Below are 27,537 nucleotides of genomic sequence, written 5' to 3'. Positions count from 1 at the left end.
TATTAAGGAGACAAACCTATACCCTAACTAAACATTATAAGTGCATGGACTGCAGAATCCCTGAGGGATAAGGTGTCCTATCACCTTAACTGCAGTAGGCTTGGAAAAGATCACCATGTAGGGACTCTTCCATTAGGATTTGCTCATGTTTCATGTGTCTAGGGCCTTAACTAGTACCAGGATTCCTGGGCAGAAGAGAAGCTCACTTATGTGAATTAGGTCTGGGGTCTGTTCACCTCAAAGCTGTCAGGATTTGTTAGAACTGACCTAAGGATCTCACTTGTCTTAAGGCTCCTTCAGTTTTCTCATCTAAGATGTCATTTCTGGGGAAAGGCCTCCCATACAAGAGCTCAAAGTGAGACAGCCCCTGAAACCTGGGCATATTTCTGGCCTATTTATGGGATACAGGTAAGAGCTGTTTCCAAGAGGTCTTACATTCCTGTCAGTTTGAGCAAGAGCCTTTTGAGTATTTTATTAGCTCATTGTACCTGTTCTGATTGTGCCCTTCAAGTGCAGTGCAATCTGTAATCAATGCCATGAACCTTGAAGATATCCCGAGTAACCTGAGTGAAAGGCAGGGCCATTATTGCTTTGGAGGCTCCTAGAGAATCCAAGCCATGTAATAATCTTATTGATGAGAACTCTGATCACCTCTCTTGCCTTTTCTGACCTGGTATGGTAGGCCTGTACCCTGCATGTGTTAACTAGGACCAGAAGAAACTGGCTGTGTCAGCTTCCTGGCATGTGAGTAAAATCAGGCTGCCAGTCCTTTCCATGATAAGCAGTCTGGTACTTTTCTGCCAGTAGTTGTAGTTGGGCATTTTGGGAGATTCTCTTTAAGCATATCTCTCAATCTTTGACCACCTGATTTATTATTGTATCTAGTTGTTTTCCTTGGAAAGCCTTTTTAACCAGGGTGGGACTTTTTCTGCTTAAAATGGCAGGTAGATGTCTTGGATGCACATGATTTCTTTTTTTATTATTATTTTTTTGCCCATGATTTCTTTCCAGGCTGTGTAGAAAGAGACACCTTGTGGGGATGACTTACCAGCCATCAAAATTTAGGGTCCATTCCAGATCTCAGGCATGTTGTACTTCCTGATCAGCACTACACAGCTGTGGTAGTGGGCTGTGGGTTGGCTAGCCACAAAATTGGGCATACTACATGTCAGGAGGCGGGTTCTTTGGCCTCACTGTCAGCGCTTTTATTGCCCATGATGATGGGATCTTGTACTTTTCATGTTCTGGGCAATGTATAAGTGTAACTTCAAAGGGCAAGTGTACAGCTTCAACCAGTTGTAAGATTTTTGAAACATGTTTAATAGGAGACCCCTTGAGGTTAACATAAATACATTTAATATACCATGAAGTCAGCAAGAATGTCACAAAGCAGCTTGGTCCAAAGGAGGCAGGAAGGATGCTAGCGGCCAGGGCTAAGAGGAAGAAAGTGAGGGTGCCAAGTAAGAGGCCTGTTTAAAAGCTGGGGTGGGTGGGAACAGGACAGGGAATTAGCTGGTACTAGGCATTACTGGTCCAGTAAGCATACTAAAATTGAGAACTCTGCCAGGACCTCCTGGGGCTGCCTCGCGCATGCCTACAACAACTCAATGCTGGGCCTCCAGGGAACGCAGTAACTTCTTGCTGAGGTTGCTATGGTTACCAGGGCGGGCAGAGGGAGGCTTTCTTAAGGAGCCTTCAACTGGCCCACTTTTGGTTTTAATGCACTCTGGAGATCTTCCTTTCTTTCTCCGTGGATACCCTGTATCTCATCTCCTGGTTTTTTGCCACGCAAATTGGGAAAGACATGCGTTTTACTACCATGAAGCAGACAATCAGTTTCTCTGGCCACTAGAGGGCACTGTGGCTCTGCACCGGAGAGCGGCGTGTCTTTTACCCGCCTTCCGTATTTTAAAAAAATGGCAAGAAAGTTTTCAGATTAACATACCTTTCTTTGTTCCCAGTTTCATTGTCTTTACAAGCCAATGGTTAGAATTTTGGTGCCATTCCCTGGAGAAGTTGCTTGCTAAAAATCACCATCTGTGGAAACCCTTTGTTTTTTCAGTGGGAATTTCAAGGGAGAGGCTGCCTAGGCTCCTCAGCAGTGTGTCTCATTCTCAAAAAGGTCCCGTCTCCTTTCTCCACCTCCTCTGAGCTTTTATTTTTTCTTCAATTTTTAGTTTTTATTAATACATGTTTGCATTACATCGTAAATACTTTCGTCCTGGGCAATGGATACAAGTATGAAAGAGAATGGGTACAAGTATGAAAGACAATGTAATCCTTTTTTATCCCCTTCCTCTTCCTTTTGTTCCCTTCCACTTCATAGACCTCCCATTTGCAAACCCTGATTTCCTATTATATTTTCTTTGCTCCTTATGTATATTTTGAGTTTCTCAGAAGAGAAACCATGTGATTTGTAGGTGGTATGTCTGATTTTCTTAACATTTTTACAGGCAACTGAGTTAGACAGAAATATTATAGGTGATAGAATTTTTGACGCAGAAGGGAACCATCTGATAGAATTTTTGGCGTGGCTAAAAAGATAATAAGTACGGGATATTTTGTGTCCTGAACAAACAATGTTGTATAAACACAAAGCAAATTAAAGATGACTCCTCTCCATTGGGAAAAATTTATGTTATTTTCTTTTACATAAGGATTCCAGGGCAATGTCTCTTTTCCATGTTTAATAGTAAATAATTTTTTTCTCACTTGTAAAATTTTTGCTTCTTTTAAAAATGCTTTTGAGGCATAGGAATTCATGTTAGATTTTCAGTGTTATTAACATGTGTTTACTATTCATATTAGTGGGATTCTGCATTATAATTCAATAAATGAGTTTTTAAAAAGATGTAAAAGGAATGGTGACTTCATAGATAGTAATATGCAATGCATTTAAAAATGTATTTGTACATATAAACATTACATGATTACATTCATTGTGGAGATTTTGCTACATGTACATAATGTGTCTTAGTTCTTTTCCCCTTTTCCTCTTCATCCACTTTCTTTCATCTCTAGTCCCTTTCCCATTTGCAGTCTCCCTGTTTCCCATGATCTAACTTTTACTTTATTTATACTTTCTGAGTTCTACAATTCATTTTTATAGATGAAAACTCTTCCAAGGAAATTATCACAACATATAAGAGTAATGGTTACTGCTGGGCGATAGGATTGTGGACATGAATAATTATAGTTCATTGCTTGAGAAAGTTTCATTTCAATTACATCTATAATGAGACAACATGGCAAGAAAAGCTCATAAATTCCAGGAATAGGGCAAGTGGAGTAAGGAATGACAGACCTTCCAGAAAAGTAGAATATAAGTTGCTAATTTGCCTAGGCAGGCGGAGGAGAAATGCTACTCAAAAGAATCACAGAGTATATCTAAGGTTGTGAGTTTTAGCAACTAATCCCCCAAAAGCACTTTCAGAATTTTTTCTCCTAGTTTTTTCTAGTCTGAGAAAAGGAAGACCAAGGTCTCTTCAGTGGAAGAAAGCTCCATGTTTTTTTTTTTTTTTCTAACAGGAAGGACACAGTTACAGGTGCACAGAGTCACTGGTAGGTGCAACATTGGTATCTGGCTACCACAGAAACTAGCATCATTAGAGAAAAATCCATCTTTTCCACCACGTTTTTTTGCCAGAGCTCTGGACAGAAAGGCTGTGGGATATAAGCCTAATGAAGGACTGCACCTCCAGAATTTACTAGAACCAGGCATAGTAGGCCCAGAGAATGGTCTGGCCTACACTGAGAACCAAAGCAAAAGCCAGAGGATGTAAGCCTTTGGGGGGGAAGGACCTGGATGAGCTGGAATGACTGGCATGTTCTGCACCTGCATGTGAGATCCTAGGTCGAAGTGATGTCTGCGGCCATGTCCAAGCGGCTCCTAATTTCCATGCTGTCTCTGTGGAACTGCCTTTCTGGGCACTTCCTATAAACCTGCATATGCAATAAATGGTCTTTTGTGACTGCTCTGTCACACTGGCAAAGTTTTTTTTTTTTATTTAAAGAAAGAAAGAAAAAATAGAAAAAGGGTAGAAATAATACACAATTTCAAAAAAACAGTAAGAAATCACTAGTTGATGATTACATATTGTCCTCTTACAAATAGTTGTTAAGTTACAAAAGTGAATCATACAAAGTGGGGATTCAAACAGCAAGACTGCAAACAGTTCTGCTCAACTAGCAAACAAAAACTTAGTAATATGGTTATCAATCCTATACACTTAAACATACATGTTGTTATCCATACCTTCATGTATGTTAAGATTAAACAAAACAAAACAGGCTAAAATCACTCTGAACAGAGAATAATAGTGTTGCTGGATTTCACATCATGACATTATGGGATGAGCATTAGGTACTGCAGTGTCTCTTTTAATTCAGAGTAGTTGTTCATTTCATTACATGATATATGATCAGTTCTCATAAACTGTTTATAGGTTCTACACATGCATGAGTCTCTACCTGTATTTTTATCCTTTCTATATTAGAGAGAGAAACAAAACAAATCAAGACAAAACAAAACATTCCTATAAAAACATGAAATGTAAAAGTCATATAAAACCACATTACAAGGTGTTCTACAATGGTTACTGTGTTGTCTCTTGTTATCTTCAATAGAATTGTCTATATCATCAAGGCATAGTATAATTGTATATAGCAGTACAGAACAATATTAATAAAAACAAGACATTGTAGATAGTGTAAAACTTCAAAAGCAGGTAATAATCAAACCAGAATGGGTATCCTAGTGAATCTTGTCATCTTCAGTGTAGTTGCCTATACTCTCAGACTTGATACTATCAGTCATAATGGATTTGAATAAACAGCAATCTAACAAACACCAGATTCAACCAAGATCAGTCATGGTAAAACAGTATATGTTACATAGGGCTTCAGCTTAAGCTAACAGGAAATTAAGGATGATTACCATACTGTATCCTGCTATTTTTGGGACACCTGTCTGTGCCCTCAGATTTAGTGCAAGTGGACAAATAGGGACAGAATATAATCTATCTAAACAGAGCAGTGTGAGTAATGTGGGTCTTATTTTTTATTTTATTTTATTTTATTTTATTTTTTGTCTTTTTCTTTTTTATCGGTACCGGGGATCGAACTCACGACTGCCTGGTTGCAAGGCAGGTGCTCATGCCGCTGAGCTAAATCCCCAGCTCCGTAATGTGGATTTTAAATCCTGATACACTATTAACAATATCCTCTGCCTTCTTTTTTTTTTAGAGTATTTCTCGCCTTTCACTCCCACAGGGTTCACTGTGCATCTTTGGGTCACAACAAGTCCCTCACTTTTTAGATTGACGGGGCAACCTACTATTTACCTAAGTGGTTTTGAACCTTCTCCCTCCTGGACTTGATCTCAAGTTGTATTCCTTTACCTACAAAAATTGTCTTTCCAATGTTTCTACAGGTGCTGGTTGAGTTGCCCCTGCCCAAATTACTTTCTGGTTCCATCACACAGAGCATTGTTTTCTCATATTTGATTTTTGTTCTGTAAACCCTTTTTCAGGTTAATTATATTTCCTATATAGAGCATCTCGGTGGACCCTACCTCCTGATCTACTCTGCCTGTGCTTTTCTTTTAGTGTATCAAGGCCATCTATATTAGATTATAGCCAACCTTCTCTGCCTCATTTCTGCTGTGCTATTTTTCTGCCATTAGTTGTCTGCTTTTCTCCTGCATTCCATTTCCTGCCCTATTCATTGAGGCCTCTGCCACTGTTCCTGAAATCTTGGTACTTTTTTTCTCTCTCTCGAATGTCTTTCAGTATCTCTGTAGGGTTGGATTGGTGAGCACGGATTCCCCCAGTTCCTCTTTGTCTTGGAAGCATTTTGTTTCTCCATTAATTTTTTTTTTTTGTCTTTTTCCTTTTTATCGGTACCGGGGATTGAACTCACGACTGCCTGCTTGCAAGTCACGCGCTTATGTCACTGAGCTAAATCCCCAGCCCCCCTCCATTAATTTCTAGAGACAGTTTTTCAGGGTACATCAATCTGGGCTAGAGGTTATTTTCTTTCAGGGCTTGGAATACTTTACTCCAAGCTCTTCTTGATTTGATGGTCTGTGTTGAGAAGTGTGCCGTGATTTTGATGGCTTTTCCTTTATAGGCAATCTGTTTCTTTTCTCTGGAAGCTTTTAATATTCTGTTCTTATATTGAATTTCTGGGATCTTGATTATTGTATGTCTTGGTATGGCTCTGTTTTGGTTGTAGGTGGCTGGAGTTCTATATGCCTCATACATCTGAATATCCTGTGCTTGGGAAGTTTTTCTTAATTATTTCTGTGAATACCCTTTGCATTTCCTTTATTTTACTCCTGCTTCTTCATTCACATTCTTTATTCTTAAGTTATAGATCCTTTTATCATCTTCTAGCCTTTGGACTGTTACTATTTCCTTGTTATTTTTAAGAAATCTTTCATGATCACACACTGCATACCTGTCTTCAAATTTTGATAGTCTATCCTAGTTTCTATCAAGCAGTTTTGCCAGTTTTCAATGGGGTTTTTAATTTCCTGGTAATCTCTTTGAACCTGCTTCATGTATTTTAGGTTTTCTTTATATTCTTCATCAAACATTTCTCTTTTTTGTGTTCTTCCATTATTCTGTCTCTTCTTCAGAGGTGCTTAGCATTTCTTTTATTAATCTACTTATATCTTCCTTAATTGATTAAATATTTCACTTTTGAGCTTGTCTATGAAGTCCACTGATGCCATGTCTGACACTGCATGTTTGCTGCCCTCAATCTCTTTTATATTTACCTCTCCTGGATCAATGGTCACAGGGCTGGGGGCTGAGGACTTTATTTCTTTGTCATGTTTTTGGTTTCTTCCAAACAGGTGTATAGAGGAGGTCCCAGCCCCATTCCTTGTTGGTTATGGTTCTTCTGAAGCACACTGGCTACAGATTTCTGCCCTCTTCAGTTTGCTGTTGGTCACTGAGGTGTAAACAGGGGTGGCATATGCTGTCCCCTCCCCTCCAGGTCAGTCAACCTGAAGGGGCCTTCACTGAGTTAGTGTGCACTGCACGTACAGAATTGGTTTGAGATGACCTATTGGGTCCTGGCCAGAGGCATGACCCTGGCCAAGTATATCTCACCAATCTGGTCTGGGAAGGGAACAGTTAACTGACTAAAGTCACTGCTGTTCCTTGCTCTTGCCCATTCTGCCTGATTCCAACATGTTGTCCAGTTGGTCACTCCTTTCCCATGGGAGGGTCTTATTCCCAGCATTCACCACGGGTCAATGCAGGTCCCTTGCCGGCCGTTCTCTGTTGGGCTCACCAACCTCTGACTTCAGCACAACTGCAGTTCCAGTGACTCGCAGCAGTGGGAGTTCAGGCAGCTTGGTGGCATCGGTGGGGAGTTTGGGTGGCTCAGTTGCAGGGGCAGGAATTCAGAATTCAGGCAGCGTGGCGAGTTGCAGCTGCACAAATTCAGGTACTCTGGCGAGAGCACTGTTGCCACTAATCTTAGCTGCTCCAATGGTAGCCCTGGGACTGCATGTTTGACTAGTTCTTTTCCCTTTAGTTTCTTCCTGGGTCAAAAGGATGTATCTGCCTCTGTCCAGACTTCCACATGATATTTTATTCTGGCATTTGAGTTGGCTGTCTCAGGCAGCCTCAGTATTCTACTGCTTATCTATCTGCCATCTTTTTCAAGTTTTTTGAGGTTCAAACATTCTGCAGCATGTATTAATATTTTGTCCCTTCACCATATTTAGTCATGCTCTACCATATGGATGTATCTTTCCTTTATCCCTTCACCAGTAGGTAGACATTGTTTTCACTTTGGGGTCATCAAGAAGCATGAGCCATGAATATCTAAAATTCCATTGGCTTAATCTCTTTTCTGTTGTTCACAACACAATGTCCCAAACTGGTAAGGTATATAGATAGGAATGCGGTTTATTTTGGTATCTGGTGATTGTCTTCTTAGTCAAAGAGTGTCCAGATAGAGCAGGGCATCATGTGGCAAGGAAACAAGGAACATGATAGAGCTCTAGCTAAACTGGTTTTATTTTTTTTTTGTCTTTTTGAGACAGTTTCACTATGCAGTTCAGGCTGGCCTCAAACTCAGTGATCCTCTTGCCTCGGCCTTTTGAGTACTGGAATTATAGGTATGCACCACCACACCCAGCTAAACTGTTTTGTTTTTAGGAGACCCACTATCCAGATGAACCTACTGATTGGTTAATCCATTGATCTAAACTAATCCATTAAGATGGGCAGAGTACTAATCTCCTTTTAAAAGTTTCTCTGCTCCCATGTTTCCTGATCTCAGAATGAGGATTAAATTTTAACCTTAATTTTGAGGAGTGAAACCCTTAGCTTGTCTGTGAAGAACATGTATTTTCCATACCCTTTTATTTTTTGTCTACAGTGAGGGCAGACATCCCTGCCTTGTTCTCTTGGGAAAAGTATTTATTCTTTCAATATATTGTCTGAGTATATTATAACACCTTTAGGTTAGTTGTTGATGCTTTTTATAGGGTGAGGATTTTCCTTGCTTCCTCCAGTTTATGTTTCAGATTGTCTCAAATATGTTTTCTCTGTTGAGCTGATCATATGACTTTGTCCCTTATTAGAGTAACAGGGTGTATTACCTTAACTGAAATTTGAGTGTTAAACAACTGTATATTCCTATGGGGAAACTATGTTGCTGGATTTTGTCAATATTTTCTTAAGCACTATTGTATACATATTCATGATCCATGTTGGTATGTAATATACTTGTGTTGTCCTTGTCTGTGTTTATTAACAGAATAATGTTCTTTTGGTAGAATGAATTGGGAAATATTCTTCCCTTCCATATTCTGGACTAGTCTTAAAGGATTGGTATTATTTTTCTTTAAATGTAAGATACAATTCACTCATGCAGACATCTGGGCCTGACCTCTCAGTTGAAGTAAAGTCTTTATTTCCTATTTCCATTTCCTTTTAGGCTTTAAAACTGATCAGATTTTCTGCTAGTGCATTCCATTTTTACCCTGCTCTGCCAAAATATTTTCTTGTCTGCTAGTGCAGTGTGCCTGGTCTAGAACTGGACATGTTGGATATGATTACATATCACCAGATTCTAAGTCCTAGTTAGTAGCTTGATATCACTTCAGATATCACCCTCAGCTCATTTCCTATAGTGCCAGACATGGGAATACATACCAAGACTTGAAGATGGAGATATAGTGTGCGGCCATCTCCTTCCCTTATGTCCTCTGGCATTACTCACACAATCTCTGCCTTGATTCACTCTGCAAGAATACTTCAGCAAGCCCTCCATGCCTACATTATGCAACTTTTCTCCCCTCTAATGTCCTGGCAATCCATGCCACATAGGGCCTCAACTGCTGTATTATAAATACATCATGGTATATACCAAGGCTTGAAACTTCCAGGAGTCACGATAAATGTTGATCACCAAGGCTACAGTGTTAGGAAGTTAGGCTTAATGGGAGGTATTTATGTCAGGAGGATACTGTATAAATAGAGCTAAGAAGATTTGGGGGAGTGAGTTTGGCTCTGCTGAAATGTAAGAACAATATTTGCACCCCGCTAGGCCATTTGACCTTCCACCATGTGAGGACACAGTAAGAAAGAAGGCCCTCAAAAGACATCAGATGCCAGTACCTTCATTTTGGCCTTCTCTACCTCCAGAATTATAGAAGAAAACTTGTTTTGTGTATAAACTCCCCAGTGTGTGGTATTCTGACATAGCAGGATAATAGACTAAGACAATGTTCAATCAATGTAATACCCAATACTGGGGCGCTAGGACCAGCTCTGCAATTCTTCCTTATTTTCCTGTCTCGGCATAGCATAGAATGGAGAATGGTCAAGTGAGAAAACCCTGGTGCTTGCTTCAATGCTTGACTGTCACTGGTACTATGAAACTTTTTGGCCAATAGACTGGCCTAGAAGGTATACAGGGTGTGGCTTAGTGTATGGGGAGTCAGGCAAAAGGTTGTTTCTCTGGCCAGTACTTCACATCCTCCTAAGTAAAGCAGGAGTACTTACTTGCACTTCATTGTGTAATGGTGAGGATTCAACATCACGTCTTAGCAAGACTTGGTCCTTTAAAAGGATAAAATATGCAGCTCTCACATAGAAAGGGTTAGTTGTGCTAGGCTCCTATGGTGGTTCAGTGTATTACAGCCTGTGTGACTTTGGCACATTTCCTAACGAGGAACTGGCATTGTTGCTAAATGATGGGTCTGTGGGAGAGGATGAAATGAGTGAATCTACAGAGACTAAGAGAAGAGAGTCTAACACTGAGTAAACATCCCCAAAGTGCACTGTTATGCTAACCTTCTACACATTTCCAAATCACTGTTCTGATTTTAGGCCTCTGAGTATTAAGAAATAAAAGCTGCTCTTTATATAACTGGTTCCCAGAAGCTGAGAAACAACCCTGGCAGAGTCATCTTAACTCTCATGTTCTCTAATGAGATTCTAAGTTCTGATTTAAGAAACTTACCTGCTCTCAAGTCACTTCTACCAGAAGACATAGAATTTTACAGCAGTTCTGGAGCCTCCCTAAAAAGAGAGTGACATAATGCAGAATTTGTTTTTGTCTCAGAAGAACCTCAGGTTTCTGACTGGGTCAGTGCACATCACAGGACAAAAGATGGGGAAAAGAAGATAAATTTAATCATTGTCTTCTTGAAATTAAAGGACACATCTAAATTCCAGTAGGATTTTGAAATAATCCAATACTACTATGGTTCTCAGGAAACAGGCACAAAACTTCAGCTCACATTCACTAACCAAGTATACCAGGCAACAAGGGAAGGCTCTTGGAAACCTCATCCAGGGAACCAGTGCCAATATGCGGAGGCTCCTTCTGGGACAGTGGCCTCTTTTGCACCCTTATGTACCAGAGGATTTTCTTCCAACCTCACTGCCTGGCTGGTGTAAATGCTGGTCCCACTGTGGCACCTCAAATAGTGGCTGGACTGTTCTGTGCCTGCCCCTTTGCCCTCTTCTGAATCTCCATGGTGCAGAGCTCCTCTGGATATACTCTGCTCTGCTGGTTGGGGATTTCAAGGTAGTGATCTGAGATTCAAAGAGAAACCATTATTGATAGACAAACCTACATTCTAGTGTTACTTTCCTTTCATATGTATGTTTATTTGGTATTAGCGATGAGGTGCCTAGGCAAAGTCTTGCACAGGAGAATATTGCCCGATTGCTAAGGAGCAGGGAAACACATACAGTCAGCTTATCACAGTCATAATACTTTACACTCACAGCACAATGCTGAAGCATCAAATTCTAATTCCACATCCCTTTCCCACACTTTGTTTGGCAGCAGATGTTTGCACCTGGATCTCAGAATCAAGCACTGCCATTTCAAGCAGACCCAGCTCTGTTCCTGGGTGGCGATCAGTAAAATGGTACAAAAGCACACGGACATCGATGAGGCATTCACACTACACAGACATCTTACATCTTCCTGACAAGTTAAGGAGCAAAGATGGAGATCCAGGCTGGGAAACTGACAACATGCAGCATGGGAACCAGATGAAAGGACGTGGGGAACACTGGTGTGCAGTCTCCTCTGCCCCCAAATGCCTCTCAGCGTTCCACAACTGACAGGCAGGAAAGATGAAGACACAGGTCTTGGGACTCCTTTTCTGAGAGCGACTGCTTGGTATCCGAAGAGTCCCAACCCCCAAAAGCTTGCAACACGGTGCGGTCTGAATCCCTAAGAGGCTTTGTCCCTGGAGAATGAGCATCTCAGTTCTCTTCCAACCACTGCTTGAGCAGCCTCTGGAACATGCTTTCCTGCTGCCTCTCCAGTTGGTGCTTTTCCTCTGGCTTCTGCTGCTGCACCCCATCTGGCTGAAGGCCAGGCTGGGTGGTGCCCAGGCTAAGGGTCAAGCCACTGAGACCCTGCACGAGGGTTTCCCAGGAGGAGGGATTGAGGGTCCCATTCTTCTCCCCAGTGACCCCAGAACTACTTGGCGTGTGGGCTTGGCAGTATCGACAATGACATCTGAATTGATTCTGAGCTCTATTGCCCGGGAAAGAGAGCCTGGTTTCCCTTTCGACTGGGTAAGGTGCCATGTGGTCACGGTGCCTGCGTCTCAGGTGTCCCAGGAATGCTTTCTTCCTCTGAGGGAACCCCAGCCTTTCCCAGTGCTGCTCCGGCAGAGTCTTCTCTTCCTTGTACTGTGACTGGAAAAGTCCCTGTCTCAGAGGTGCAGAAAGGTTGGAGCCAGGACTGATGCTCAGACTACTGAGGTCTATCATTAGCTGTCCTGTGGAGGAAGACTGAGAGGCTGTCGTGTCCTCCTGGGAGGTCTCTGCAGTGGCCATCTGGGAAGATCCAGAAATCAACCCTGGATTCCATTTCTGGAGTGGATCCATGGAGGTCTTGCCTGAGCCAGAAGCTCTGCGAGGACCTGGAGCCTAGATGGGAAGGTGAAGCTTGTGGTTTTCAAATAACTAGTCTGGAGGTAGGAAAATGCATGGCCAGAAGATGCCAGACTGCAACCAAGGGTGAAAAGAGAAGAAGGAAAACCCATGACCATTCATCTCAGTTGAACTTTGCCTCTTTTCACTTTATAGGTGTAAAATAGGGCTGGTCCTATGATCTATCTCCCATGTTTCCTAGGAGGATTACATGAAATAATACATGTCCAGAACTTAGAGTGTTTATGGTACATCACAAAGGTTAGAGAAATAACAACTATCATTGTAATGTATAATGATGAAATGTCAAGGAGAATATTAAATCCTTGCTTTTTCCCTCCATAGTAGGTAGCAAAGTTGAGGTTCTCAAAGCACTGAATTATACCCTAGCTCTTTATATTCATTTTAAAATTTTGAGACAGTGTCCCACTAAATTGTCCAGGCTGGACTCTAACTCATAATTTTCTAATTCATAATTGCCTCAGCTTCTTGAGTGCTGGGATTATAGGCATATGCCACACACACAGCCCTGACTCTTTCTAAGCTAGTCTCAAAAATAAATATAATAATTAGCAATGTGTGACCAACATATGCTCTTCTCTTGCCATACTTTCATAAAGTAGACTTTTATTAAACTGAAAGTGTTTATACAGTGGTGATACACACTTTGGAATTTTTGCTTTTCGGATCTCTGGCTTTACATCTAGTAAAAACTCTTAATGTATGTCAATAGGAAATTCTTTTACTAAGTAATAGGAGTCAGAATCAAGAGATCAGAGTGGCGTGAGCTGAAGGCCTGTGCAGTGAACCCCATCCAGCCGTGAAACCTTGGCACCTTGCTTGGAACATGGTAATGTCCTGGCCAGTGCCCCAGTTAGCTGTAAACCTTCGGGTAGGCCCCTAGGGGCCTGGCCAGGGTCCCGTCCAGAGACCTTGAGTGGCTGGGGAACCACTTGGTCTTGTGGCATGAGCTGAAAGCCTACACAATGAATCCTATTAAGCAGTGCAACCTCGGCACCTCGCTTGCAACCTGGTAAGGCCCTGCCCAGCAATCTCAAGCAGCTGCAGACCTTTGTATGCCATGTGGAATGAGGTGAAGGTCGGAATAGTGTACTCTATCTAGCTGCTCAGCCTCCGTACCCCACTCAGAACCAGGTAGTAACCCACTGAGCAACCTCAAGTTGAAGGAGTGCTTCACAGTAACATGCAGGTGTGCTGAAGGCCGACTCAGTGTACTTCCCATATTTCAGGAGACTTTGAGTTCCACTAGGGATGTGGTAAGGCCAGACTAACAACCTCCACTGAACTGTGGAATCTCCCTGCAGTACTTACAGATATCTTCAACCAAGGAATCAACTGAGAACTTGCATTCAGCTTCTCCAGGGGAATACAGGAAAATGACAAAAGAAAAGAGCAAAATGCAATCTCCAACCTCCAGCCCATCCCAAACAAGTCTAGGAGACATCAAAATAAAAGAAAATGTAAGCCATACACCTGAAACCTCTGAAATGATAGCAACTGAAGTAAAGAAACTACCAATGAAGCTGTAAAGGAACTCAGATCTGAAATAATCTCCCAGATTATTTCAAGATAACAAAAACAAGAAACAAGAAATGATAAGAAATGTGGAACACATATAAAGAAGACATAGTTAACAAAATTGAGGAGCACTCTAAAAAGCTGGAAACTTTCAGTGAACAATGTAAGAAAGAAACGGATTACATGAAACAGATTCAAAGACATATCCAGGAAATAAAAAATTCCAATGAAAGCTTGAAAAACCACCTCAATGAAAGTGAAGATAGACTTTCAGACCTCGAAGACAAGATTGCAGCTAGTGAACAGGAAAGATCTCTTAAAAATAACAAGGAATCAGGAAATAATTCAACAGTTGAAAGATGATGCAAAGAAAAACAATGTAAGATTCATAAATGTAAATCAAAGAGAAGGTGACAAAACAAATGATATCAAAGACTATTTATAAAAGTAAATAGTCACAAACATGGCAAAGGAAACTGACATACAGATAAATGAAGAATATAAAAGTCCAATTAGCTAAAACCAAAATAAATCTACACTCAGACATATAATAGTCAATATCCCAGAAATTCAACATAAGAACACAATATTAAAAGCTGTTAGAGAGAAGAGACAGATCACCTATAAAAGAAAGCCCATCAGAATAACAACAGATTCTCAATAAAAATAATAAAGTCAAGAAAAGCGTGGAGTATCTTTCAAATTCTAAAGGAAAACAACTTCCAACCCAGGACCCTGCAAAATTGTCCTTCAAAACTGATGGAGAAATAAGATACTTCCACAAAAAAGAACAGCTGAAGAACTTCATGACCACCAAACCAATGCTGCAAAAAATACTTAAAGATATTCTAGATAGACATAAAAATAATTATGACTTCAGGAACATCAACAGAAAATAAAACCACTAAGCAAGGCAAATAATCAAACAAAGGGGAAAGATAAAGACACAACAGCAGAAAGATAACATGATAAAAATAAGCCAATATATATAAGTTATATCCATTAATGTAAATGGCCTTTATTCACCAATTAAAAGAAACAGACTGGCACAATGGATCAACATCTAACCATATGCTATATACAAGAAACCCATTTTACCATAAAGGAAATTCATAGACTGAAAGCCAAAGGGTGGAAAACAATACTTTTTGTAACAGGAACTCAAAAAAAGCAGGGATGGCTACTCTGTTTGCAGACAATGTGAACTTCAAAGGAAGAATGATCAAAAGAGATATAAATGGTCACTACATACTAGTGAAGGAAGAACTTCAAGAAGAAGAGATAATAATCTTAAATATATATGCACCAAATATGGGGGCACCCAGCTATGTAAAACAAATATTAATAGAGATGAAAAATCAAATAAGCAATAACACAATTATAATGGGAGACTTAACATCCCACTGACACAAGAGAGAAATATAAACTAGACAACATAATCAACAAGGAAATAAAGAGAACTGAATTCAATTTGGGAAAAAACAAACTCAGTAGACATGTACAAAGTGTTCCACCCAACAACATCAGAATATACATTCCTCTCAGCTGCACATGGAACACTGTCTAAAATAGACCATATACTAGTCAACAGAACATGCTTAAGTAAGGCTGCAGATTTAGCTCAGTGGCATAGCGCCTGCCTGGCAAGTGCGAGGTTGTCAGTTTGATCCCCAGTACCATAAAAAAAGAACATGCTTAAGTAAATGCAAAAGAATCAAAATTATTCTATGCATATTATCTGATCATAGGGCAAAGAAACTGGAAATTAATAACAAACAAAACTTCAAAACCCCCACAAACACATGGAAATTAAATAATACACTACTTAACAATCAATGGAACTCAGCTGCCGGCTGGGGTAAGCCCTGCACACCATCCCAAGCCCCAGGAGATTTTAAAATCATTGCTCCCAGTGGTCAAGGGGCTGCTCAGCTTCCAGCCACACTAGACTAGGCTTGGGAGGCTTTGCAGCCCAGTTAGATTATGCCCAGTGACCTTCTTCAATCAGGGGAGTTAAAGGCACGTGAAGTGAGTTCCAGTGCATTGGTCATTGCCCAGGGAGAGCTTTGGACCATTATCCACAGTGGTTAGGTACCTGGCCAGCTTCCTGGAACACTGGAGGTGTCACAGGAGGGCCCGAGGGCCTGAGGGCCTGACTGGACCATGTTTAGCAACCTCCATTCAGTCCCAGGAGCTGAGGGCATAGAAGACGATTTACAACATGCCCAGGGGAAGCCTTGGAACAACACTTGAAACGTGGAAATACAGGAAAATGACAAAACAAAAGACTAAATTACAATCTCAAATCTGCAGCGCATCCCAAGAAAGCCTAGGAGCCATGTACATAGAAGAAAATATATGCCATACACCTGAAATACCTGAAATGATACCAACTGAAACACAGAAGCAACTCTGGGAACCTATAAAAGAACTCAAATCACAAATAATTCCCCAGGTAAAATAAGAAATGATAAAAGTAATGAAAGAGATGCTAACACATCTAAAGAAGACACAGTTAAAAAATTAGAGGAATAAAACAAAATGATAGAATCCCTGGATGAACAATATAAGAAACAAACAGAAAACATGAAGCAAATTCAAAGAGATATACAGGAAATCAAAAATTCCATTGAAAATTGTCAAAACCGATTCAATGAAAGTGAAGATAGAATTTCAGACCTCCAAGACAAGATTGCAGTTAGTGAACAGGAAAGGGAAGATCTTTTAAAAATAACAAGGAATCAGGAAATAACAATTCAACAGCTGCAGATGATGCAAAGAAAAACAACATAAGACTGATAGGGATAAATGAAAAAGAAAAGGACAACATAAATGATATCAAGAGGCTATTTACAGAAGTAATAGCTGAAAATTTCCAAACATGACAATGGAAACTGACATGCAGATTAGTGAAGCATATAGAACTCCAAATAACCATAACCAAAATAAAACCATACCCAGACATGTAATAATCACCATCCCAGAAATCCAACATAAAAATAGAATATTAAAAGTTGTTAGAGAGAAGACAGATCACCTATAAAGAAAAACATATCAGAACCACAGCGGACTTCTCAACACAATGAAGTCAAGAAGACCATGGAGTAAAGTATTTCAGATCCTAAAGGAAAATGATTTTCAACCTAGAATGATGTACCCTGAAAAATTGTCCTTCAAAATGGATGGAGAAATAAGATACTCCCATGACAAAGAACAGCTGAAGAACTTCATGATCACCAAGACAACCATGCAAAGAATACTAAAGACAGTTTAGATACACATAGGAAAAAACCACTAAGTAAGGCAGATAATTAAACAGAATGGAAAGATAAAGATGCAACAGCAGAAAGATAACATGTCAACAATAAACTAAAATAACAGTTATAACCATTAATGTAAATAGTCTCAATTCACCATTTAAACGAAACAGAATGGCACAGGGGATCAAGAAACAAAATCCAACCATATGCTGTCTGCAAGAAACCCATCTAACCCAAAAGGATACTCACAGACTGAAAGTCAAAGGATAGAAAACAATACATCATGCAACAGGAACCCAAAAACAAGAGGAGGTAGCTATTCTGTTTGCAGACAATGTGAAATTCAAACCACAAATTATCCTAAGAGATAAATAAGGTCACTATATACTGGATACAGGAAAAATTCAAGAGGATGAGATAATTATCTTAAACATTTATGCACCAAACTCCAAAGCACCCAGTTATACAAAGCAAGTATTAATAGAAATGAAAAATCAAATTAGCAATAACACAATTATAATAGGAAAACTTAACACACCATTGACACCAAGGGACAGATCAACCAGACAGAAAATCAGCAAAGAAATAACAAAACTGAATCAGACTTATGAACAAATGTACTTGATAGACATAAATAGAGTGTTCCATATAACAACATCAGAATATACATTCTTCTCAGAAGCACATAGGACATTCTCTAAAATAGACCATATACTAGCTCACAGAACATATTTAAATAAATGTAAAAGGACTGAAATAATCCCATGCATGTTATCAGATCATGTAAATCAATAAATGTAATCCACCATATCAGGAGTCAAAAGTAAGAATCACATGATGATTTCTATAGATGCAGAAAAAGCTTTTGATAAAGTCCAACACTCATTCATGATAAGAACCTTACAGAAAACTGGAACAGATGGTCTTTACCTCAATATGATAAAGGCCATCTATGACAAATCAACAGCCAGCATCTTATTAAATGGCCAAAAACTGAAAGCCTTTACCATAAAATCAGGAACAAGGATGTCACTTATCACCACTCCTATTCAATACAGTACTGGAAATACTAGCCGGAGCAATTAGACAACAGAGAGAAATAAAAGGGGTAAAGATAGTAAAAGAAGAAGTTAAATTATCATTATTTGTGGGATGACATGATACGCTACATAGAAGACCCCAAAACTCCATTGAAAGACTCTTAGATATAATAAATAAATTCAGCAATGTATCTGGATACAAAATCAATACTCAAAAATCAATAGCATTTCTATACACTAACAACAACATCACTGAGAGAGGAATAAGAGAAACCACACTGTTGAAACTAGCATCCAAAAAAAATGCAATATTTAGGAATTAATCTCATGAAAGAAGTAAAAGATCTATACAGGGAAAATTATAATACCCTGAAAGAGAAATTGAAGAGGATTTCAGGAAATGGAAATCCTTTGTTCATGGATAGGAAGAATAAATATTGTGAAAATGGCCATTCTCCCAAAACTGTTATACAGATTCAATGCAATCCCAATGAAAATATCATCAACATACCTCAAAGATCTAGAGAAATCATTCCTAAAATTCATCTGGAACCAGAAGAGACCTAGAATAGCAAAACAGCAGCAAAGGCAAGGCAGGAGGCATCACAATTCCATGAGTTAAATTGATACTACAAAGCTATTGTAATAAAATTAACATGATATGAGAATAAAAGCAGATCTGAAGATCAATGGAATAGATTAGATGATACAACCACAACTACAAATACAGTCAACCACCTTATCTTTGATACAGGGGCCAAACATGTTCCCTGGATGAACAACAGTCTCTTTTAATAAATGCTGTTGGAAAAACTGGCTTTCCATATACTGAAACTCAAAAGTATTCCCATGACTATCACCATGTAGTAAACTAAAATCTAAATGGAACAAAGATCTGAATGTTAAAACACAAACACTAAATCTCTTGGCAGAAAAATTAGGTAAAAATCTTGAAGACATAGGGGTAGGTAGAGAATTCATGAATAGGAATCAAACCGCAGGGAAATACTTCCATGTACTTCCAAGAATCAATAACTGGGGTCACGTCTTATTAAAAAGTTTCTGTATGTCAAAAGAAATCTCCAGAATAGTGAAAAGAAAACCCATAAACTGGGAAAAAAATCTTAGTGAACTGTCTGTCAGGCAAAGGACTGTTGTCTAAAACATATAAATAATTAAAAAAAAATCAGACCCCTGAAATTCAAAGACCCAATCCAAAAATGCGCATCTGAGATGAATACACAGTTCTCAGATGAAGAAATATAAATGGTAAATAAATACATGGAAAAATGTTCATCCTCATTGGTCATTAGAGAACTGCAAATTAAAACCACACCGAGATTCCATCTCACCCCAGAAACAATGGCCAAGATCAAGAAAACTACCAACAACAAATGCTGGAGAAGCTGTGGAGAAAAGGCAACTATCCCGCACTGTTGGTGGGGGCGTAGACTGGTGCAATCACTGTTGAAATCAGTGTAGAGATTCCTGAAAACGCTGGGATTGGAAGTCCCATTCAACCAGGTATTCCACTTCTAGGCATATTCCCAGAAGAACTGAAAACATCATACCACAGTGATATATGTGTACCCATGTTTATAGCAGCACAATTTGTAATAGTCAGAAACAACCTAAGTGTCCAACAACTGAGGAATGGATAAAAAAGTTGTGGTATTTTTATACAATGGAGTACTACTCAGGTATAAAGAATGATCACATTGAGCTATTTATAAATAAATGGATGCAACTTGAGACATACTCGTAAGCAAAATAAATCAAACTCATGTGTATAAATACCACATAGTCTCTCCAGTGCAAGAAATGGTAAGAGTATATAAAAGTTTATGGTAATCATGATTCCCCATTACATTGCTTTGAATCCTTATAATGCTCGCTTTCATCAGATGGAATGGTTTTATCCTGGATTGTTTGATTTTATTATTTGTGATGGTATGAATAGCTATTCTGAAGAAAACAAGACAGTATAATAGCCAGTGCTGATTTAATATCATCTTGTTTTGAAGTACTACCATAGTTTTGTTCTTCTTTTTACATTGGTTCTATCATGTTGTATTGTATTGGATTTTGTTATGTGTGGTAGTATAAACAAATTTTTTGTGGAAAATGAGACAATATAGTAACCATTGTTCATTTTCGGCTATTTGGGTCTGAATGTCGTATAATACTTTCATTCTCTTGAATGGTTTTATAGTATTTTTTTATGTTTGATACTATTGTGTATGAAGTTATGCTCCACTTTTGCAAGGAAAGAGACATTATGGAAGCTACTGTTATATTGGTTTGTTTTGTAGTAAAATACTATGTTGCTTAAATTGTTCTGTTCTGATCTGCTGTATTATATCCTCTTTTGTCTTAATCTCTTTAAAATACAAAAATTTAAAAAATCAATGTGTCATAGAAGAAATTTAAGAACAAACTAAGCAATATCTACAAGCAAACAAAAATACAAATACTACTTAGTAGAACCTGTGGGATGCAATGAAAGCAGTCCTCAGAGGGAAATTTGTTGCAGTGAATTACCACATCAGGAAAACAGAAGGAACACAAAGAACCTGATGCTACGCTTCAAACATCTACAAAGAGAATAGCAAATCAAACCCAAAGCCAAAAGAATACAGGAAATTATAAAGGTCAGAGCAGAAGTCAATACAACAATGACTAAGAAAACAGTACAAAGTATTAACGAATCAAAGAGTTGGTTCTTTGAAAGAATAAATAAATTAATAAGCCCCTAACCAATCTTATGAAAAAAAAAGGAAAGAAAAACTCAAATTCAAGCAATAAGGAATGAAAAGGGCAACGTCACTATAGACCCTATGGAAATACAGAAGGTCATCACTAGCTACTTTGAAAACCTTTACTCGCATAGTTGTAATAACACAGAAGAAATGGACAGATTCCTAGATACCTATGAAGTACCTAAAATGCATCAAGAAGATGTAAAACTGCTGAATAACACAATTCAAGTAGTGAAATTAAAAATGTAATTAAAACCTTCCAAGAAAGAAAAGCCCAGGTCCTGGTGGAGTCACTGCTGAATTCTATAATAAATTCAAGGAAGATCTAATGTCAACACTCTTCAAACTCTTTAATGAAATTGAAATTGAAGCAATTTTCACTAATTCATTCCTGGAAGCAAGTATTACCATAATATCAAAACCAGAGAAATTCCCAACTAAAAAATAGAACTACGAGCAAATATCTCCAATAAACATAGATGCAAAAATTCTCAATAAAATATTGGCATACAGAATGCAGCATATCATCAAAAGATCGTAACACCACAGCCAAGTGGGATTCATCCCAGGAATGCAGTAGTGATTCAGCATACACAAATCAATCAATGTAATATACACTATCAGGAGAGCCAAAGATAAGAATCACAGGTTCATTTCAATAGATGCAGAAAAGCTTTTCATAAAGTTCAACATTCATTCATGATAAGAAACCCACAGAAAATCGGAATAGATGCACTTTAGTTCAACGTGATAAAAGCCATCTATGACAAACCAACATCAATCATCATATTAAATGATAAAAAATTGAAAGTGTGTACTCTGAATTCAGGAACAAGACAAGGATGTCCATTATCACCACTGCTATTCAATATAGTGTTGGAACATTAGCTAGAGCAATTAGACAAGAGCTAGAAATAAAAGGAATAAGGATAGAAAAGAAACACATCAAATTAGCATCATTTGCAGATAAGATGATTCTGTACATAGAAGAACCCCAAAACTCCATTGAAAGACTTGTAGATGTAATAACCAAATTCAGTAATATAGCTAGATACAAAGTCAACACTCAGAAATCAATAGCATTCCTTTGCTCAAACAACAAACTCACTAAGAGAGAAATAAGAGAAACCACACTTTTCACAATAGCATGTCAAAAAATTGAAATATTTAGGACTCAATCTAACAAAGGAAGTAAAATATGTATACAGTGAAAATTACAGTACTCTGAAAAAAGTAATCGAAGAGGATCTCAGAAAATGGAAAGACATTCCTTCTTCATGGATAGGAAGAACAAACATTTTGAAAATGGCCATTCTCCCAAAATTATTATACGAATTTAATGTAATTCCAATCAAAATACAATTAGCATACTTCACACATCTAGAGAAATAATTCTTAAAATTCATCTGGAACCAGAAGAGACCTAGAATAGCAAAGGCAATTCTGGGCAACAAAGGCAAGGCAGGAGGCATCACAATCCCTGACTTGAAATTATAGTACAAAGCTACTGTGATAAAATCAGCATGGTAATGGATTTAAAAATACCTGAAAATCAGTGGAATAGGTTATAATATATGACTGCAAGTACAAACACAGTCAGCCACCTTGTGTTGGACAAAGGAACCAAACATGCTCACTGGAAGAAACGTAGCCTCTTTAATAAGTTGTGTTAAAAACTAGCCTTCCATATGCTGAAAACTAAAGCTAGACTGATGCTGATCACTAAGAACTAAACTAAAGTCAAAATGGATCAAGATCTAAACATTAAAACAGAAACACTAAATCTGCTGGAAGGCAAAGTAGGTAGAAATCTTGAAGATATATGAATAGGCAGAGAATTCATGAACAAAAATCAAACCATGGGAAATACTTCCCAGTATCAATAACTGAGACCTCATATTATTAAAAAGTTTTTGTATAACCAACAAAATCTCCAGCAGTGAAATGAAAACCCACAAATTGGGAAAAAAATCTTAGTAAACTGTCCCTCAAACAAATGACTTCTATCTAGAACATATAACAAATTTAAAAAATCAGAGTCCCGAAATTTGAAGACCCAATCCAAAAATGGGCTTCAGAGATGAATACACACTCCTTAGATGAAGAAATACAAATGGCAAATAAATACATGAAAACATGTTCATCATTATTCCTCATTAGAGAAATGCAAATTAAAACCCCACTGAGATTCCATCTCACTCCAGAAAGAATGGCCAGGATCAAGAAAACTACCAACAACAAATGCTGGAGAGGCTGTGGGGAAAAAGGAACTCTTTTGCACTGTTGGTGGGAGTGTAGACTGGTGCAACCACTGTGGAAATCATTCTGGAGGTTCCTGAAAGAGCTGGGATTGGAATTCCCATTGCACTCAACTATTCCACTTCTGGGTATATTCCCAGAAGAATAGAAAACACCATACCACAGTGATATATGGCACCCATATTTACAGCAGAACAATTTGTAATAGCCAAATATTTGAAACAACCTAAGTCCCCATTAACTGATGAATGGATAAAAAATATGATATTTTTATATAATGGAGTAATAGTCAGTTATAAAGATGGATCACATTGAGGCTTTTATAAGTAAATGGATGTGTCTTGAGACAATAGTCATAAGTGAAATCAAACTCACATGTGTTAATACTGTATTGTCTCTCTAGTGTAAGAAACAGAAAAGAGTAAATAAGATACAAAATCTTCAATAAATATTGTGAAAGGGTAAGAAACTGCTCTAAGTGGAAAAAATGACTCAACCAATGAAAAGGAGAAAAGTAAGAGGGGAAAATAAAAAAGATATAAAATTGTATATATACTCAAAATAGCTAAGATGATTGTGTTACTAATTCTATCAGTTCTTGGAACAAAACTGTTAACATTCATAGGATTGGATCAATTTTGCATGTTTATATCCGATAATCTAGCTAACTTTTTTCAAGATAACTATGTAAAATGGCAACCTTATTTATGTTCCTACCACCTAGTTTTGAAAGACTTTGTCATCGTTTTGGGCTCTTTGTTATTGTTATTTATTTGTTTCTTGTTTTTCTTGTATTTTTTGCTTCATTTTGTTTTTTCCTCTAATACAGAAAGGATAGGTGTACATGTATAGGTTTATCCATGCCTATAACTTCTCCTAAAGAATTTACAAGAATTAATTTTATTACATGTGATGGTATCAACAGCTACTTTGAAGAAAACATGACATTATTGTAGACATTGCTGATTTTCTATCATCTTGCTTTGAAGTCCAGTAATGCCTTTATTCTTTGTTTTGATTGGTTTTAGTTTGTTTTCTATGAATTGATTTCAATATGAGTGAAGGTATGGACAACTCTTTTTAAGAGAACAAGAGACGTTATGGTAGTCATTGTTGATTTTCCTATTGTCTGGTTTTGAAGGCCTGTAATGCTTTCATTGTTTTGTTTTGAATAATTTTTTACTATTTTGTCTTGTTCAAATTCATTGGGTGTGAAGATATGGACAAGTATTTCTAAGAAAACAAGAGACATTATGGTAAGCCCTGTTGATTTCTTGTTGTTTTGTTTTGAAATCCTGTGTTGCTTGCATTGTTTTGTTCTGACCTGCTTTGTTTTGTTTTCTCTTTAAAATAAAAAATTAAAAGGAAATAAAAGAATCAAGAGATCACAAATGAAAAGAAAAAAGCAAGATACTCAATGAACCAAGCTCTACTTATAAACCTTTACCAGGAAGAAAAGCGAGGAAGAAAACAATTTACCAAGAGCAATAATACAAGAAAGGATTTCATTACAGTTCCAGAAAATGCACAGTATGCTCATATTGCCATCAGATTTAAATCACTTAAGTCTATAGCTTACACAAATGGACGTATTAGTAAGAAATCATTAGCTACTAAAATTTACCAGAAATCAAATTGTGTATAGTCTTAGATATTTCACAGAAATTGAACTGGTTGTTAAAAAGCTTTACAAAAATACCACAGAGGTATTTTATTTTCTTTTTTTAAAGCTACCAAACATTAAATGAAGATCAACTCTAAATAATTTCTTTCAGAAAATAACAGAGGAAATACTTCCACATTATTTTATGAGGCTAGCATTGTACTGATACCAGGAAAACTACAGGCTGATACTGTCTTAGCATTTGTACAACATTCAATAGAATATCACTAGTTTTTATTTAGCAATATCGTCATAAGCCACAATCAAGTGGGTTTTATATTAGAACTACAAATGTTTTCCTTTCACTAATTAAAAATCAGGAGAAGAAGAAAACTGACAGGATCATATCAAAGTACAGGAAAAACCATTGGATGAGATGCAAATCCATTGGTAACATTAAAAATTATAACACAGTAGAAATAAATAAAATACTATTTCCTGAACTTGTTAAAGGGCATGTACAAAAATCCCTACAACTAGTATCCCATTTAACAGTCAATGATTGACCCCTTTCTTAATAAAGTTGAGAATAATGCAGGAATGGCCACTCTTACCACAGCTACTGAATTTCATGCTAGAAACCTAAATGGTGCTCAATGCCTGCACAGTCATCAGTATACAAATAAGAAAGAAGAAAATGCTTTTCTTCTCATAGACTTTATGATAATCTATATACAATATTTAACATATGAGATATGATTGAAACATACTATGAGCTGGGTGTGGTGGCATACGCTTATAATCCCAGCACTCAGGAGGCTAAGGCAGGAGGTGTGCTGTAGGGTCAAGGCCAACCTGAACTACATAGTAAGACTCTGTCTCAAAAAGAAGAAAGAAAGAAAGAAAGAAAGAAAGAAGAAAGAAAGAATCCAATCAATGTTTACATTAAAATGGAATTGTTACAGTAATTAATCCACACTCAGAATATTCCCCTTTACTTCTAACACATTTATCTCATCATTCTTGACACTTTCTCAGGCAGTATGAAGTCCTTTGTCATATCTTTAGTTGCCTCGTTATGGCATACAGGTATGCCTCGTTATGGTTGCCTTCAAGTCTTGAACTGATTAAAAATATTTATCCTTTATGGTCATTCTGACTTTGCAGGAGAACCAGAAATCACAGATCTGTTAAGTAATATAAATGAGGACACAGTGTAATGTTTTTACAAGCCTTGCTTTTCCACTGGATGGAATATAACATCTTTACTGTATTTTTATCACAGCTTGTAAAACACTCATAAAAGAAGAACTGCTTCATAAAGTAGCAAGAATGATGGGAGAAGTGTGTTAGATGTAAGGGGGAATATTTTGAGGAGGTTAATGGCAATGAGTGCTTTACTGCAGTAGAAATTTTCAGCCTTTAATCATTCACTGAATATGCTGATCACACCTTGCATCTCCTCCAAAACTCTTAGAACCCATAAGTGAGTTTAGCAGTGATACAGGAGACAAGGTCAACACTGTAAATCAGCCATATGAATATGACAAGCCTAAGTTTAAAAATATTATTTATAGTAGCTTCAAACTCAGTTACATATATAACTAAATATATATAGGCTCTGTATGCTAAACACTATAAAATACCCAAAGAAATCAAAGAAAATTAAAATTAGAGAAAAATGCTATGTTCATAGATCAAAAGACTCAACAAGGGGGGGGGCAGTTATTCCCAAGTTGATCTGCCAGAATTAATGAAATGCCAACCAAAACCTTGGAAGGAAATTCTTCTCTATCTCTCTCTCTCTCACTGTCTCTCGCTTGCTCATTGGCTGACTGGCTATCTATCTGTCTGTCTATCTATAACTACGCAGGTTGATTCTACAATTCACGTGGAATTTTCAAAGTTCTGAAATAAGAATGTATTAGAGAAATCACATAATTTGGTTTTAATACTTCACATAAAGTTGCTGTAATTAAGAGCTCTGCTATCTAGGAATGGAGTAAACATAGAGATTGATGGTAGAAAACAGGGTTCATAAATAGGTCCAAACAAATATGGTCAAATGAATTTTTCTGAGACAGGGTCTTGTTGTGTAGTTGTGGCTGGCCTTAAACTCACTATGTAGCCCAGGATGACCTAGAATTTTCAGTGATCTTCTTGCCTTAATCTTCCAAATTCAGGGATTACAGGTATGCACCACTATGCCTGGTTTCAAATGAGTTTTGACAGGGATATAAATGAGAATTCAAGAGAAGGGAGAATTTTCCAACAAATGTTGTATATTCACATGCAAAAATATGAATCTCAACATCACTCCCTGTGTCTATACCCTAGAGAAACAAAAACTTAGGTTAACACACACAAAAAAGCTAGTTCAAGAATGTTTGGAGTAGTTCCATTCATAGTTACCTGGAACTAAAAACAACACAATTATCTTTTTTTTTTTTTTTTGTCCTTTTCGTTTTTATCAGTACCAGGGATCGAACTCATGACTGTCTGGTTGCAAGGCAGGCGCTTATGCCGCTGAGCTAAATCCCCAGCCCCCAACACAATTATCTTTCGATAAATGAATGGATAAGAAAGTGTGCTATCTATTCAATGAAAATTGCTCAACACTGAAAAATAATACGGTATTGACAGTTC

General features: G+C 37.8%; 1 protein-coding gene across 12 annotated transcripts in view; it reads right to left on the bottom strand.

The window, feature by feature from the left end:
- Nucleotides 1-1,296: 1,296 nt before the first annotated feature.
- The window catches only part of LOC106025607 (protein FAM156A/FAM156B-like), a 32,268-nt gene continuing 6,027 nt past the window's right edge, over nucleotides 1,297-27,537 (bottom strand). For 8 of the 12 annotated variants that reach the window (XM_063245872.1, XM_063245875.1, XM_063245876.1 and 5 more), the window contains one exon: nucleotides 11,124-12,506. In XM_063245872.1, the coding sequence (XP_063101942.1) occupies nucleotides 11,754-12,386 (633 nt within the window). In that variant the 5' untranslated portion in view covers nucleotides 12,387-12,506 and the 3' untranslated portion in view covers nucleotides 11,124-11,753. Of the gene's footprint in view, nucleotides 3,943-3,979; nucleotides 10,551-11,123; nucleotides 12,507-27,537 lie in introns of those variants that run through there. The other 4 variants (XM_063245880.1, XM_013143236.3, XM_063245877.1 and 1 more) reach the window with 4 other exon arrangements.

The sequence above is a fragment of the Cavia porcellus genome, unplaced genomic scaffold (genome assembly GCF_034190915.1).
Source record: "Cavia porcellus strain 051 isolate PalLab524CR breed Dunkin Hartley unplaced genomic scaffold, mCavPor4.1 scaffold_3, whole genome shotgun sequence".
NCBI classification, from domain to species: Eukaryota; Metazoa; Chordata; class Mammalia; order Rodentia; family Caviidae; genus Cavia; species Cavia porcellus.
Note: the sequence above shows the minus strand (reverse complement) of the source record. Positions and strands in the feature narration are given on the sequence as shown.